This window comes from Carya illinoinensis, chromosome 9 (genome assembly GCF_018687715.1).
Source record: "Carya illinoinensis cultivar Pawnee chromosome 9, C.illinoinensisPawnee_v1, whole genome shotgun sequence".
Taxonomy (NCBI): domain Eukaryota; kingdom Viridiplantae; phylum Streptophyta; class Magnoliopsida; order Fagales; family Juglandaceae; genus Carya; species Carya illinoinensis.
In genome coordinates this window covers 5964944-5981460 of record NC_056760.1, presented here as the reverse complement: position 1 = coordinate 5981460, position 16517 = coordinate 5964944, and the positions used below count along the sequence as shown (strand labels likewise).

Sequence of the window (16517 nt, the reverse complement as noted above, 5' to 3'; positions counted from 1 at the left end):
TTCTCTTGATATATGAAACTACTATATTATTTGAACTTGCATTATCAAGTGTCATTGTAAATATTTTGGGCTTTCCCTATTTAAGTAAATATATTTCAATTTTTTTACTTAGTGTCTCACACTTATGGTTTCCCACCTTACAAAAAGTGATAATTCTCTTATACATTTTTCAATCTTCATCAATAAAATGTGCAGCGAGTGTCATGTAGTTAAAATTTTACACAGATGTCCATGTATCTGTGGTTAGACAAATGCGCTGCCCCTTAAAAGCATTTTTCAACACTTTTTTCTCTCTCAAATAAGGTTTAAAAATATCTTTTGCAACCGTTACACATGATGGAATCTCATTCCATATAAGTTGCATAACAAACATAAACTTCTTTAACCTCCCCTTCCATAATTAGTTATAAACTAAATATTAATATTAGTTATAAACTTATAGTGATTTAATATAACTATATTAATTATAAGTATAACTACAGTTTATATTAGACTTTTAATATTAGTTATAAACTTATATATTAGTATAGATATATAATATATTAGACTATTAATATAGTTATATATTAGTGTTAGTTATAAACTTATAGTAATTTAGTATAACTATATTAATTATAAGAATAACTATAGTTTGTATTAGACTATTAGTATTAGTTATAAACTATATATTAGTATAGCTATATAATATATTAGACTATATATAATATAATTTAATATATATATTTTATGTTTAGAGCATTTGATCAACTAAATTTTCATTTTTAAAATTAAACTTTTATTTTATAAATTATAATAATATTATCTTATATATAATTATATTAATAACATATAATCAAATAAATTACAAATGTTCATATTTAAGATTAACATTTCATGTTATAATTTACAAATTATAATATGAAATTATTTCGTATACGATATATAATTTTTTTGTTATCAATTGGGTCGGTTCGGTCTCGAAAATCACAAAACTAAAATCGGACCGTTTCGGACACTACAAGAACCGATCCCGGACTAGACCAGTTCAAAACTGGTCCATCTTTTTCCGGTTTGAATTTACACCACTAGTCCAAACACAATCTAATAAATAATTTCAGCAAACAAAAACAAACGAAGCGCACTCCTAACACACGATCTGACAAAAGCTTTTTCGTGGATTAAACGGTATACCTTTTATGGTGGTAATTATCTTTTATCTTTTAAGATAATAAATTCAAATGTTAGAACTTAGGAATAATAAAACATCTTCACAACATTGTAAAAAATTAAAAATAGAATAAGAATATAAAATATGATATTGTCTTCAAACTTGTTTTCTGAATAAAACTTCAAGTATAGGGGTGACAATATATTATACGACCTGTTAATCTAATATGAACATGACACGATAATAATAGGTTAAGGTTTAGTTTTAACGGATTCCGATAAAAACGGATTGACTCGTTAAGATACGATTGCTTAATAGGCCAACCCGTTATGACACGTTAAGAAAGTTAAAATTATAATTATACCCTTATACTTAAAAATAAAATTGTTAAAATTTTAATTTAATATTTTTATTATTTGGATTGTAATTTTAGACTTGTAGTTAGCTTCCTAATTTTTATAATATTGTAATTTTAAAATTTATATAAAATTATGCTAAATTCAATCAGGTCAAACATGTTAATTTCAGACATATTCAATCCATTTATATAAACAGTTTAAAACGGATTGTATTGTGTCTTGTTAACCTATTTCGTACTATTTATTAATAGCTTAAAATAAGTTAACACGGTACAACTCGTTATATTAACGAGTCGTATTAAAATTTAAAATTTTAATATGATAAAGTTAATAAATTAAATTAAAATTGAATTATATAGTATAATATATTACAAGTATAATTAACACTATTTAACACTCTAAAATGTCTTTTTAAGCATCAGCCCACGTTCTTGCCACTAAAATCGTCCTTACGCACTGCAAGATCGAGTATCTGAGTTGTTGCCAGTTGGATCAGATGGAGTGCCCACGCTGGATCGCTGATAAAGAGCTAGATTGGCTAGGAGAAGATATTTTGTCAATCTTGCCTGGAAAAATTGACTTGGCTCAAAGCACCACGGGAAGACGTGTCCTCCTCCTGTTCACTGTTTACATTCAAAAGGCCCCTGGGACAATTTCAGCCACCACCGCTACTACCGTTACGCATAAATGGGGTCTAAACAGACAATACGACCAAGTCAATGTCTGCATGGAGAGAAACTAGTGGCAAAATTCTTTCCCTCCTAACTTTTTTTGGCCTTTTCGGAGAACGTTGAAGTGATTTCAAATTATTTGAATTGATTTATAAAATAATTGATTTATAAATGGAAGTATTTTATAAATTATATTACAATATTTTAAATAGAAATATTGATATTTATATTTAACTATATGAAATATGTTGAGATGAATTTAATCTTTTTATAAAAAAATTAAAATAATATTAGATTCCATAAATAATTAATTTAAAATGAATTGAAATAGACTTGCTATCCAAATACAAGAAACACAAATCAAGAACAAGGATGATATAAAAATTTATTTTTATTTGTTTTCAAATATGAGATGAGATGAATGGAGATAAATTGAAATTAAAGTTAAAAATTGAATAAAATATTATTAAAATGTATTGTTTTAATATTATTTTTAAATTAGAATTTTAAAAAATTAAATTATTTATTTTATTTTGTGTGAAAATAAATTTATGATGATTAGATGAAATGTGATAAATTTTTTCATAAAAATGAACCAATTTGTCATCATAGTTATCTCCAATGTGTTAAGACAGGAAATTGTTGAAACTAGTGCTGCAAACGAACTGAGTCAAGCCGAGTTCGAACAGGGGGTCTCGAGTTTGATAAGCATATATACGTGCTCGAACTCGACTCGAGCTCGACAAAATTTACAAATGTCTGATCGAATTCGAATCGCATAACATGTATTAGGATTAAACTCGACTCGAATTCGTATAAGATAAATAAACGAATTGATACGAGCTCGAGTAGCTTGAGCTTGAGTTAGAATTAAATACTCTATTTTTGTTGAAACCCAATGCCCAAACCGGAAGGTAGCCTCGCTCACCCCCATCAGATAAGCATGCAACAACATAAGAGAAACAATGCAGAAATTAATCGCAACAAAAAAAATCCAAAGCTTCAACATAGAGATTGAAAACCAAGGGAGAAACATTGCAGAATGAGATGCAAATAAAAATAGCACCAACAAATTGCAGAAACAGTGACAAACTGACAATGACCCACTCGGAGACCAAACAAGAGACGAGGTGGTGGCTGATTGAGACGAGGGGTTGCCGCTCGACGAACGCGTAGCTAAGCTGGACCGACGACAGCAGGTGACACGCAAAAGCATGGCAGAACCCATGAGAAATGACAGAGTGCAGCGCAAGGATTAGAGGGGTTGCGGTGGTGATCAGAGGTAACGGGAGGCCTGGCCGTGTGATGCAGTGGTGGTGGCGATGGGAACAATGAGAGCAGCTCACAGATGGTGGCAGGAAGAAGAAAGAAAAAAAATGAAAGTAGGAGAACGGGAAGATGATGTCGTGCGGCGCAGGGAGGGGAGGAGAAAAAAGAAAGAACATGAAAGTAGGTTGTAGAAGAGCGGGGAGATGAGGTCGTGCGGCACAGAGAGGGGGAGGAGAAAAAAGAAAAGAAAAGGAAAGCAATGGGGAGATGAGGTCGTGTGGTGCAGAGAGGGGGAGGAGAAAATTAGATGAAACTAGGGTTATGGGAGCTCCAAAACGATGTCGTTTTGGATGGGTTTAGAGGGCTGAGCTCCAACGCACGGGCTGGGCCCTTCATATTACCAAAGCCTACAAGATTTTTATTATAGTATTTTTATTATTTCTTATAGACTTATAGTGTCTTTTAAAAATAAAATAAATTAAAAAATATTTTTAAAAAATACTTAATAAATTTTTTTGCAATTGGTCCTTTGTAATGTGGTTTAAATAATTCAATAAACTTGTTTCTACTTAAAAAAATGACATTGAAAGAAAAGCTTTTTGATTTCATAGATAAAATTTTACCTATATTTAACTAAGATGCTTTAGGCCATATATTTATCTTATTGTCAATTTATTTTCCATCATATTGATATTTGTTTTTCATACATTCATTTTTCTATTATACTTAATAATTATTTAGGTGAATGCTATATAATAGTTATATTTTAATAAGAGCATATGAAAATGTAAATATTTATTATAATAGATTTGTATTTTTCACAATGCACATGTACCTCTTACTAGTAATATTAAATATGGCCAAATAATCAAAATGAAATTAGATAAGAAAGTGTAGTAATCAAATTAAAGTTGCTTACTCTTTATAAACATTTGACTCAATAATTCTTTTGTGAACTTAATACATTATTATACTCAACATTATTCCTTCGTCACCTTGTTATATAAAGTAATAAAATATATTACTTATATGAAGTATACAAAATAATACATATAAGTTTATAACACATAAAATATATACAATAAAAGAATATATGTAAGAGTATATATATAAATATTACGAGTATTGTGACGAGCTCAAAATGAGTCGAATCGAGTTTATACGAATATTGTTCACGAGCCTAAATCAAATTGAGTCGAGATTATACGAGTTTTACTCGTTTAATATTCGACCCAATATTAGTGCTTACAAACAACTCATTTATTAAATGAACCGAATCCGAATCGAATTTATACGAGTCGATCTTGAATTGTTCACGAGTGACTCTATTCGTTTGCATCCCTAGTTGAAACTAATGGTTTGAAACTCTATCTTTTATTCTCGGGTTTTATTTTATTTATTATTATTTTTATACATTTAAGGGCGGGAGTTTAGGTTTTATTCATTCTACTTACCCAAGATTAAAACAATCTCAACTTCTCCTACAGAAATCTGAAAAATTCTTAAAATCTCTGAAACAAATTTTACGGGCATTTGTCTTGTCTCGACTCTCCAATAGTCCTATTTTCAATGGGGGACAAAATCAACCGGATCCTACGCAACCCAGCTGTCACCACATATTTAAATATAATAATTTTTTTTTTATCATCTTCATACATTATATATTATATATTGTTATTTCTCTCTATTATAAAAAGTGCCTATCTAACGGTTAGTTAACAGTAATTCTTGTTTTCTTGTTTTTCCGTCTATTTTTATTGTTTTATTTAACGCCGTGTAAATTGTTGGGATGTATGTCAGTTCTTCTTCTTAATTTCTTAAATTCACCTTTACGTCTTCTATTCTGCATATTCTCTTTCGTTTAACTCTCCAAAACCAAACTCCTTTCCTTATGTCTGTTCGTCTTCTCTCTTCTTTCAGTCTTCGGATCTTTCTCTTCGTCCCGAAAATGAATTCCAAGAGGAAAAATGAAGAAGACCCATGCTCTTATATGCCCTCCAGCGTGCGTTTCTTTTCTTTCTTTCCATCCTCGGTAGCTTCACCAGCAATGGCTTGGGATCTCAGATCTTCAATCAAGGCATTCAAATCGGAGTAAGAGGATCCTCCTCCTTCAACAGAGTTCTTTGCCATCTTCATAAGCTCTCGAACGAAGGCCATCGCCTCAGGTAGCCCAGCTCCGTCGCGTCACTTTCCCCACGGTACCTCTGTTTTTCCTGAGGTAAGCCTCTGCCGCACGCCTTTTCTTCTTCTCTGTAGGGCAGCCGCACCAGCCTCTAAATCTAGAATTTGTTTCTTGTATATATATATCTTTATATTACTATGCGACAATAATCAAGCAGCTGTAGTATAACTCTTTTATGCCAATTCTGTCTCTGCTTTATTTTCCAAATTTCCATCGTATCCAGCTGAATGTGTACGTTTTTGCTCTGCTTTTAAACCGCTCGGTGGATGCGTCCTCACTAAAGCATGCAAGTTATTGAAGATCTGCTTGGTGAGCTCCATCTGTTAAATCACGTAATTCCAAAATCACCGCTTGCTCTCACCGATTGAAATCTGGAAACTATACTTCCACTTCTGCTCTTCTCTATTCTCACTTCTCTCACAGAAAAATCTCTGTATGTTTCGAATTGCTCCTCCGCATCACCCACACAACAAGCTCGTTATGGTTGTTTTGGATTCGAATCGTGTAAAGCTCGGTTTCTCCTCTTCTTCGTTCATCAGCATCATTTATCTGGTTCTTTGAAGACCGAGCTTACTTCTCGTTGGGTTGCCTTCTAAAATATCTCTATTCTACAGTGTGGTGGTGTGACGTTGTCAGGGTGAAGAGATGTATTTGTTAGTTGATGGGTGGAGGCCAATCTAAAGCAAAAGAGCAAAGCAACTAGCAAGCCATTCATCAAGTTCATCTCCCTCTGAGAATCTCTTCTCTTTTTTTGTGTTTTCATTTCTCTTTCCTACGGTTAGGGTTGAGGTGACCGATTCAAAGGGGAAGTAGTCGTGAATCTACAGCTTCGTGGCTCAGGGGACGGTGATCCTGGGCAAATAGACAGAGTCGTCTAGGAGGCTTCCGAATGTATTCCTAGGGCTCGACGGAAACCACCTCTCCGCGGTTGGCAGCAGCCAGCTCGAAGGAAACTCTGCTTAGAGGCTTCCGATTCTTCACCTAGGGTCTCTCTCTCTCTCTCTCATAGCTTATCTCTGTTTTGTCTTTTGGTTTTGGCAGGCTTGCGAATGTGTTCCTAGGTTCGACGGAAACCACTTCTTCATGATCGACGGCGGCCAGCTCAACGGAAACTTTGCTGAGAGGCTTCAGAATTTTCATTGATGGAATCTTTGCTTAGGGTTTCTCTCTCACCACCTCTCTCTCTCTCTCTCTCTCTCTCTCTCTCTCTCTCTCAGCTTGTCTCTATTTTTTTTTTCCTTTGTTTTTTGTCTAATCTGCTTGTGATCTGATGCTCAAGAGACACATGAAAATGCAGGACAAGATGAAAAATCCTTGTACACGGAGATCAATAATTACAATGCAAGCATTCTTTGTTGTCAGGTAAATTACGAGCTTTTCATTGTTTATGCACATATGTATATGCAACGTTATTGTTGTTTGGGTGGTTGTTAGTGAGCATATTAGATTATTGAAAGGGAATTGGTATAACGTTTTTTTCCTTGTTCTTTGACATTCGTTGTTTTAGCTTTCAAAGCAGAAGTATAATGAACTATTAAAACATTTATACATAGGCTTTCCTAGAATTTATAGGTAATTCGCTAAAATTCTTTTATGAGTGGTGGATGATATAACCATTTTAAGCTTCTTTTCATGCCTGAATGATTTATTTCTTAATCAAGATTTTCCTTGCTTATGAAGAATATATTTCCCTATTGCCAGGTCCGTAAGAAGATAGAGGGTTCTTCCACAAATGATCCCTTTGAAGATCTCAACTCATTTGGGAAGATCTCATCAGATTAACTCTACTCCACAAAAAATGCTTCAATTTGAAAAGCCTAAAAAAAATAAAATCCTTGTAGAAGAAAGAGGAGCTGGATTTAGATGTCCTTGAAGCAGAGGCTCTTATCTGCTGGTCTAGGTGTTGGGGATCTTGGTTCCCAGAAGGATGCAGAGAGGCAAGCCACAAGAGAGAAGCAAGAAAGAGTAGAGGCTGAATTGAGAAACCATGCATACCAGTCAGCCTATGCAAAAGCTAATGAGGCATCGCAATGATAATGTATTCTTCCATCTCGAAAATTTTACTTAATTTTGACACTTTTTTGGATGAACTGTTACTGCTATTGACTATTCCTGTGAAGAGATTTTATCTTCTGTTGGGGTTTCTTCATTCCTCCAACCGGGCACTACGTGCAAGGGCATACGTGCCTTGCACGTAGCGCCCTTACTAGTTTTTTAAAAAAATGTGTAGGCTTGTGTTTTTTAAACACAAGCCTACACATTTTTTTTTAACCAAATATTTAGTATATAAATAATAAATAGACGAATTTAATTAATTTAAGAATAATAAACTCAAAATTATTTTTTTAAACTAAAAAAATATATAGTGTATAGACTTATATACAATAATAAAGCTCATAAAAAATAATTTTAAAATATATAAAATATATTGCATGATATGATGAGTAGCATCTCTCATTTAAATATGTTTTGAATATGAACATAGCTACATTCACAGAGGATTTCTTTACACAAATCAGTCAAAATCTTTTTTTTTCCCTTCGCTTTACTATTTTTTAAAACTATTTAAAAATTAAAGAAAAAACACATATTTATTTAAAAATAAAAAATAAAAATAAAAACTTTCGGTACATCCTGTGTGAAACTAGCAATTTCCTTTGAATATGTTGTAATTGGTCTATAAAAATATACTAGACGTAAGGGCACTGTCGAATGAAATGAAAGACGGGTTGGGAGTTGAAAAAACGTATCAAGCCAAGTCATGCCATTCAAATTCGGGTAAGAATGATGACGGTGATGATGTGAAGGAATATAGACCTCACATTAGTATACAACAAAAAATCGTAATAATAATAATAATGATTGATGAAAGGCTATTCCACGCCCGTTAATACTCGCCCGTATGATCCTTGATACTAGTAGAAAAGAATGAACGTAATTCTCATTCCTTCATGACCATTGACCACTTACATTTAGTTTGAATATTTATTTTTAAATAAAAATAAAAAATTGTTATTATTCATCATTAACTTATTCTATTTAGTCTTATAAATTATTAAGTCACGTTTTAATTTATTTTTTTATTAATTACTTAAACACAAATCTAGTTAAAACATATTATATCAATTTTTGTATCTGAATATTTTCTCTTAAAACATACAAAAGAGACTTAGATATGTCTTTATAAGAGAGGATGAGAATGTTATATATATAATCACAATTCATGTCGTAGAAAGATACGATTTGTTATGAGATAGGAGGAACAAGAAATTTCTACATTTATAAAGTTATTTTATTAAAATAGATATTTAAATTAATGTGTTTAATAATGTGATACATTATATTTATTTAAAATAATAAACTCTAATGTAATATATGATATTTTATTATATTAATTTATAAATTGGTTTCATAGAAATTTTAGTGGCCAAACATTTTTCAGTTAAAAAATCCGTACCTTTGTTACTAACATTCTACATTAGGTTTTGACAATAAATTAAGAAAAGATAAGTTGCAATGAAAGTTAAATAAAATATTAGTATAATAAAAAACTATTATTATTATATAATTTAAAAAAATTTGAATTATTTATTATATTTATATGAGAATTTATTAGATGTATAACAATATTGTTTTAAAGAAAATTTAAGACCGAATCCGTATGTATCGGTTTTACATTTTTAAAAACTAATTATGCACCAGTTATTGCCCTAAACTGGCACGTCCAATTTTCTAGTTTTAATAAAATGAAAATTTGTAAAAAAAAAATGCAATGTACTATAATATTTACATTAATATAGTATACTTTATATATAAATATTAGTAATACTATTGATATTAATACTATTAAGTTACTAATACTTAAGAGATTTACTATGCATCAACCACTATTCATGTTGCACGCCACACACTTATAAGTTTTTATAGGGTATAAGGATGCTTTTCATAAGATGTATAGATGTTTTTTATAGGGTGTGTGGTGTGCAGTGGAGAATAGTGGCTGCTCTCAATATTTTCTCAATACTTAATACTAACATATAAATTACTATTATGGAATATTACTTATATGATCATTGATTGTATCAATATAGTATCATCTAGTGATATAATATTCATATAACTACTAATGCTATTAAGTTAATAATACTTAATACTAACATATTATGATAGTTAATTATACTAACATCAATCTCACTATACATTATACTAACTATAGTGATACCACTATAGTGTATATATATATACATAGTGAGGATGATGTTATATATATTATAGTAATATCACTGTAGTATTATATCACTATAGTATCATTAGTGATATAATATTAATATAACTAATAATACTATAATGATTTATATAGTTGTTATTATGTTTATATGTAGACTTAAAAGTGTATTAGTAGATTACTAATCTTATTATGTATTTATCAAAGATTTAAAAGAATATATTGAGAATTTATTATACCATAAAATGTAATTAATAGATTTTTTGTTATTAATAACATATGATCAAACAAATTACAAATATTTATATTTAAGGTTAAGATCTTATGTTGTAAATTATAATATAAAATTATTTCATATATGATATATAATTATATATAAAAAATTAATAAATAATTATATATAAATTCTATATACATAAAATATTTTATATAATATTCAAAATTAAATAAAATTAAGTTTTATATATTAAAATTTTCACAACGGGTCCAGCTCGAACCTAGAAAGTAAGAAATAGAAATCAGATTGGTTTCGGCCGGTTTGCATAACATAAAAACTAGTCAAACTGGATTAACCTAAGCCGGTTTACTGGTTTGTCGGTCTAAAATTATATTCTTAAAATTTATCAAAATTATAATAATGACATTAAATGAAATAGATTTCCATTATTTCCCAATTTAACTAAAAAGGGATTTTAATTTTGTCTAACCGTTTTAGTTGTTTTCAGCGGGCTAACAAGAGCAAGAACGGTCACTCTCAGGCACAGCGAGCAGCGTGAAATTGGAAACGCGGAGAGGAGGAAAAAAAAGAGAAAACCGAGGAAGGATTGCATCGTTGCGGCAGTCAAGGAAGGACGGAGCATACAAGTCACTCGAGACCGTTTCACACTCGTCCAACAACTGACCCACCAGAACAGAAGAAATCAGCCTCAACAACCTCCACTCATATGCTATATTATTATTATTATTATTATTTATCACTGTTATAATCATTGAAGGTTTAATTAAGATCTTAAAGCCGGCTGCAATAAGGTACTATTTATTTATACTTTTTCTAGGAGCCGCTGAAAAATCTCGGAAACAATATGATTTTCAAGGTCTCCTCCATGCTTTTGTAACCGAATCAGGAGGGATCCAATTCCAACTCCGCTGAATTGGTTTGAATTGTTCTCACTCAGTTAATGAGGTAACTGATTGCTTTTTTTTTTTTTTTTGATAAGTAAACGTAACTGATTGCTCTTAACTACAAAGTTGAATGAGGTCGATTGTGTTATTTTTACGTTTGAAAGTGATCTTGAATTTTTCCTGCTTTTTGTTGAAGATTGTTTCTGGGTTTGCTTTGGAGCTTAGATTAACTGAGATTTGCCTTTTTGGTCATAATGCACGGGAATTTGGTGTCATGTGCTGATTCGTTCAAATTTTGCTTGAATCTGCGTCTTCGTATATAGAAATCGATTAGAAGAACGCACGATCTTGGGACTCTTAATCGCGTGTTGTAGAATTTATGCTGTTTTTGGGACTTATGGCTGCTCTTAGGGACGTGCTTTTGGTTTGGATGGATGAGCAGCTTGGCATCTGATTATTATCGAAGAACAAATTTGGTTTTAGGGCCTCAGGTGGAAGGGAGTGGTTGCAAGTGGAATGTGATCTCTTCATATTTAATTAAGGTGTAAGAGACGGCGTTTTACGATTGTCATCATTACGAGTAGTCTCTATGTTTCCTGTTTTGGTGATTAAATTATTATGCGTGAGATTGAGTAACATGATGGGTGCCGCCTTTCACTTTAGTACCGCATATACAAACATACTAGGATGAATCCCAACTCCCCCGATTCCCGAAACCTACATGAGCAAAATAGAAAGAAAATAACCAAAAGATGTTCATGATGCTTGGGGAATTTAAAATAATCAAAATGAGGTCATAAGTTGAATTTCAACGGATTTTTCTGTTCTTAATCTGAAAATCTTCTTCAAGAAAGAAAAACGAGTGTTTTTGATAATTTCTATTGAATGAGTCATCTCTGATCCATTCCATCTTGCAGGGGCAAGGTACAACTTTACACCAAGAAGATAATAGTCACATGATTTAGTTAATTATGAGTTGTAGCTGCTTTGGGGCCTCAAAAGTCAGGCGGATGGAGAGATCTGCTCCTCATGAAATAGTAGGTACGTCACTTTGTCATATTTTCTTTTTTGTTAAGTACCACAGAAATTGTTACCTGATTTGTCTGTAATATGTGTGATGCGTAATGTCTGCTTCACTGGGAGCTTTGTGCCCATTTGCATACGTGAAACGGCGTAATACTATTTTTGACACATGAAACAGTTTGAGGATCTTTTGTGTAGTTTTGCATGAGCCACTTTATGTGTACCCTTCTAACCATAACCCAGGGGGTGAGGCCATTGATTCTAAGCTCTACATTCAGCTCCATTGATCTAAGAACTGGTCCTAGTGCTAGTAATGGTAACTGTTATAGAGTGATGGCAAACAAACTTTGAGATAAATCTAATCAACTTGCCAAATTGATTCTTTAATAGATTCATGGATTTGGAATGACAGGAGGCATTCTTTAAGGATGGAAAATGTATGGACCTAAGACTAAAAAAGAAGAAGTCATAAATGGTTATAAATTGGTCAACTGATTCCTAACCCTGTTCAAAGCCAGATGCAGTTTTGTATTTTGATTATCACGGGGGTTTTCTGATCAACAACCTTTTCTCTTCCAGGAAAAAATGAAAAACTTTCCTACTTATCTTTATTAGTCTCTCAGAAATAAATATTTCTCTATGAGATAATGTTAGCATTGTGCTACTCCAGTCTTCACCGATAATATTACACCAACTTACCTAAACCCCCCCAAAAAAAAACCCACTATGGTACTCACTGCAACTTGTGCCATGGTGTCTCACACATGGGATGTTTATGTTTGATCAACCGAAGAAGTTAATATTTTTTTTTTTTCATTTTGAGATTTTGTTCCATTTTGATTGTTGTTTAATTCTCTTTGATGTCTTGTATCTCATTCTTGGAATGTTTATGTTTGATCAACAGAAGAAGTTAATATATATTATATATATATATATATTTCATTTTGAGATTTTGTTCCATTTTGATTGTTGTTTAATTCTCTTTGATGTCTTGTGTCTCATACCTGGCATGTTTTTGTTTGATTAACAGAATAAGTTAATATTTTTTTTCCATATTGCTTGTCGTTTAATTCTCTTTGATGTCGGGATCACATTTGTTCACTTGGTCGAGACTCTAAGAATGGGAGATCCTGATTTGACCAATGAAGATGCCCCTGATTTTTTCTCAGCCGCTTTAGAAATCTCTTGGTACTAACATCGTTGTACTCATTCTGACTTCGAAAAGAATTATTCACACGTGCTGTGTTGCATTCTCATCAAAGCTTTAGAAAGGCCCTAAATGTTAAAAAAATGATTAATTGACCTCCATTCCTTGACTTATTGTCTTATCATGTCTTATAGCAAATTGGGAGTCGCAGTGTGGCGATGCTTTGGGTTATGACTATTTCATCTGTAGTCATTGTTGATATTTTTATGGCACCTTTTTTCTCCCCCTTTCTCTTAAGATTTTTATGCATTTCTATTATTATTTTTTTCATCTCTTTGTTTTTATGTTTGTTCATTGTCTTCCATTTGTTGTGCAGAGAACTTGCATGTGAATATTAAATATTTCCACTACAATGAATTAAGATTGGCGACAAATGATTTTCATCCAGGCAATAAGTTAGGCCGAGGGGGTTTTGGAACTGTTTACAAGGTACTAGAATTTACATATGATTTTACCTTTCAATTGTGAAAGCGGAACTTTTTATCAACAATCTTCACGGGTACGCATAGAACCATTAAGACATAGAGATACTGCTGCTTACTTACCTTTTTATTTTTCATTTCCTATGTCATTGTAATGGTCTTTTTCCATGGCAAGTTATGAAACATGCACTTTTGAATGAAAATTAGTTTTTGGGTCCAGATCTTCAATGGCATAAGAAAGCGCCTTTCCATTGGTTGGTTCAAGATTTAATGCACCAAAAAGTTGAAACCTGATTGCTGACAACCTCAAAAACTTTTTATTACATTTATATCAAATTGGAGTTGGTTCACAGTAAACAACTAGGTCCATGAAAACTTGGGTTTTGTTATCTTGCTATGCAACTTGCTTCTTGATGTCTAAGCTAATCAATCCGCATTGAAGAAAATTAGTCACTGCTGTGAATTGGTTTTTCTGATTTCTTTCTCTGTCAAAGAATATGATTATAGCTTGATTTTCTTAACTTGAATGCATTTCTGGAGATCAGACTTTGGTGAGGGAAAAATATGACTTAATTTAATTAATATATGAAGGAACATGAAGATGTTTTTTGTCCATCTAGTATTCCAAATAACTCTTAATTAATTAATGCACTGCAATTTTTCTAGGGAACCCTAAAACATGGAAAAGAAGTTGCTGTGAAGACACTTTCTGCCCAGTCGAAGCAGGGATTACGTGAGTTTTTGACCGAGATTAATACCATATCAAATGTCAGGCATCCAAACCTTGTTGAGTTGGTAGGCTGCTGTGTTGAAGGATCCAACCGAATTTTGGTCTATGAATATGCAGAAAATAACAACCTCGATCGTGCATTATTAGGTAATTCAGATTAGTCTGCAGGATGAACTCAATGCTGTACATATTGAAGGATCGAAAATGTAATTCCTTTCCTAATGTTTGTAGGTTCAAAGAGTTCGAAGATCAACTTGAATTGGGAGAAAAGATCTGCTATTTGCATAGGCACTGCTAGGGGTCTTGCATTTCTTCATGAAGAGCTTGTACCACATATTGTTCATAGAGACATTAAAGCTAGTAACATACTTCTCGAGAAAGATTTTAACCCCAAAATTGGAGACTTCGGGCTGGCTAAACTTTTCCCGGATGACATCACTCACATAAGCACAAGAATTGCGGGAACAACGTATGTCATCTTTCAGATTTCTGGTTGACTGATTTCATATTCGAAGCTATATCTTCCTTGCATCATTAAAGATTTTGCCTTTCAAAACTCGTCCTTCCATACTTTAATGTGCATAATCTACATTTCTGTAAGACTGTAACTTTTATCTTATTTGGATTAGATATTTCCACATACAAGGAAAATGTGTTAGATATTTAATCTTACATGATCGTTGAAAGCAAATGCATAACTTGTCTTTGTTCTGTGCAGTGGTTATTTGGCACCAGAGTATGCCTTGGGGGGTCGTTTAACTATGAAAGCTGATGTTTACAGTTTTGGAGTTCTTATACTTGAAATTGTTAGTGGCAGAAGCAGTGCAAGGGAAAACTGGGGAGGGACGGAGAAATTTCTCTTGGAATGGGTACGGTTGTCTTCCCTTTCCTATTTTCAAAAAATTTCTTAGTACCTTTTGACTTCTGCTGCTCCATTAATGAATTGCCAGTGCTTCTTTCTTGTCACTTACCCTTGGACTTGAACCCCCAATCTCACTCACCATTCCTCCCATATTGGATCAAGAGCTCCTATACCAAATTTTAGTGCCTAAAATGAGAAAGAAATATGCATATAAAATGAGTTATATGGCATTTATTGAGCATTTTATATTGCTTTGGAGACTCAACAGGTAACAGTAAATGTTGTAAGGTTCACTTTATGTGTTAATCTCTTGTCCACTATAAATCCTAGCGTCCAAATAAGAACCTCTCATATTCACTGGGTGTGGAGACCATTTGGCGCAAAGGCCGCCATTAGCCTCTTTGTGCCTATCCCAACAGTCCTTTGAATAAAAAACAGCATTACTTTTGTAAGATTTTTTTTAGACCAAACATTTATCTTGCTGTTATGTGATTCCTCAACCATCTGCTTCCCTTTAACAACTACTATTTGCCGTTATAGGCATGGCAGCTCTACAAGGAAGAGAGACTTTTGGAGCTTGTGGATCCAGATATACAAGAATTTCCCGAGGAAAAAGTCATCAGATACATGAAGGTAGCCTTTTTCTGCACCCAAGCAGCAGCAAGCCGAAGGCCCCTGATGAGCCAGGTCGTTGACATGCTTTCGAAAAACATCCGGCTCAATGAGAAACAACTTACTGCCCCTGGCCTTTTCACAGATTCGGGGGCATCTTCCTCCAAAAAAGAGTTATCCTCCGAGAGCACCAGCTATCAGATGAGCTCAGTCCCAGTAACAATCACTCAAGTAACCCCTAGATGAAGAACGAGGTTTAATCACTCCGGGGTGGATACAACTCACCAAAAGACACCACCAACTTGTCATAGAGTGCATGCATCTCCCATTAGTCAAAATTATTATCATTTTTTTTGTTTACTTAGTCACTTAATTGTTATACATTTTTTTGGCCTTTGTATTGGGGTATTCGAGCATAATCTCTTTCACACAAACGCGCACACCATTTTTTTTCAGGTCCCAGGATTACTTCAAGTGGGAGATCTGTGATCGCGTGGATGGCATACAGTACAATTGTGCAGTATTTCATGTCATCGTTCATGTAGACATATTGTTATATAAGCAGAACAGTGATTTTGTTAACACACGCTCTCTGTCTCTCTCGTGTATGCATGCCAGGAAACTGTCTCGTCTTATGTGCACAAAATCCGCTGCTGTTTGCTTCAGTACAATTATTCTGTCTCGCT

General features: G+C 32.9%; 1 protein-coding gene across 2 annotated transcripts; it reads left to right on the top strand.

Annotated features, from left to right (window-relative positions):
* Nucleotides 1–10578: 10578 nt before the first annotated feature.
* LOC122275677 (cold-responsive protein kinase 1-like) lies at nucleotides 10579–16413 on the top strand. 2 transcript variants are annotated; one of them, XM_043084833.1, is made up of 7 exons: nucleotides 10579–11036; nucleotides 11893–12016; nucleotides 13522–13634; nucleotides 14294–14504; nucleotides 14589–14826; nucleotides 15076–15226; nucleotides 15760–16413. In XM_043084833.1, exons 2-7 carry the CDS (start codon nucleotides 11947–11949, stop codon nucleotides 16075–16077), a joined length of 1101 nt encoding a protein of 366 aa, XP_042940767.1. In that variant the 5' UTR covers nucleotides 10579–11036; nucleotides 11893–11946; the 3' UTR covers nucleotides 16078–16413. The 2 variants fall into 2 exon arrangements, with proteins under 2 accessions (XP_042940767.1, XP_042940768.1); XM_043084834.1 differs by lacking the exon at nucleotides 10579–11036 and adding an exon at nucleotides 11049–11517.
* The last annotated feature ends 104 nt before the right edge of the window (nucleotides 16414–16517 follow it).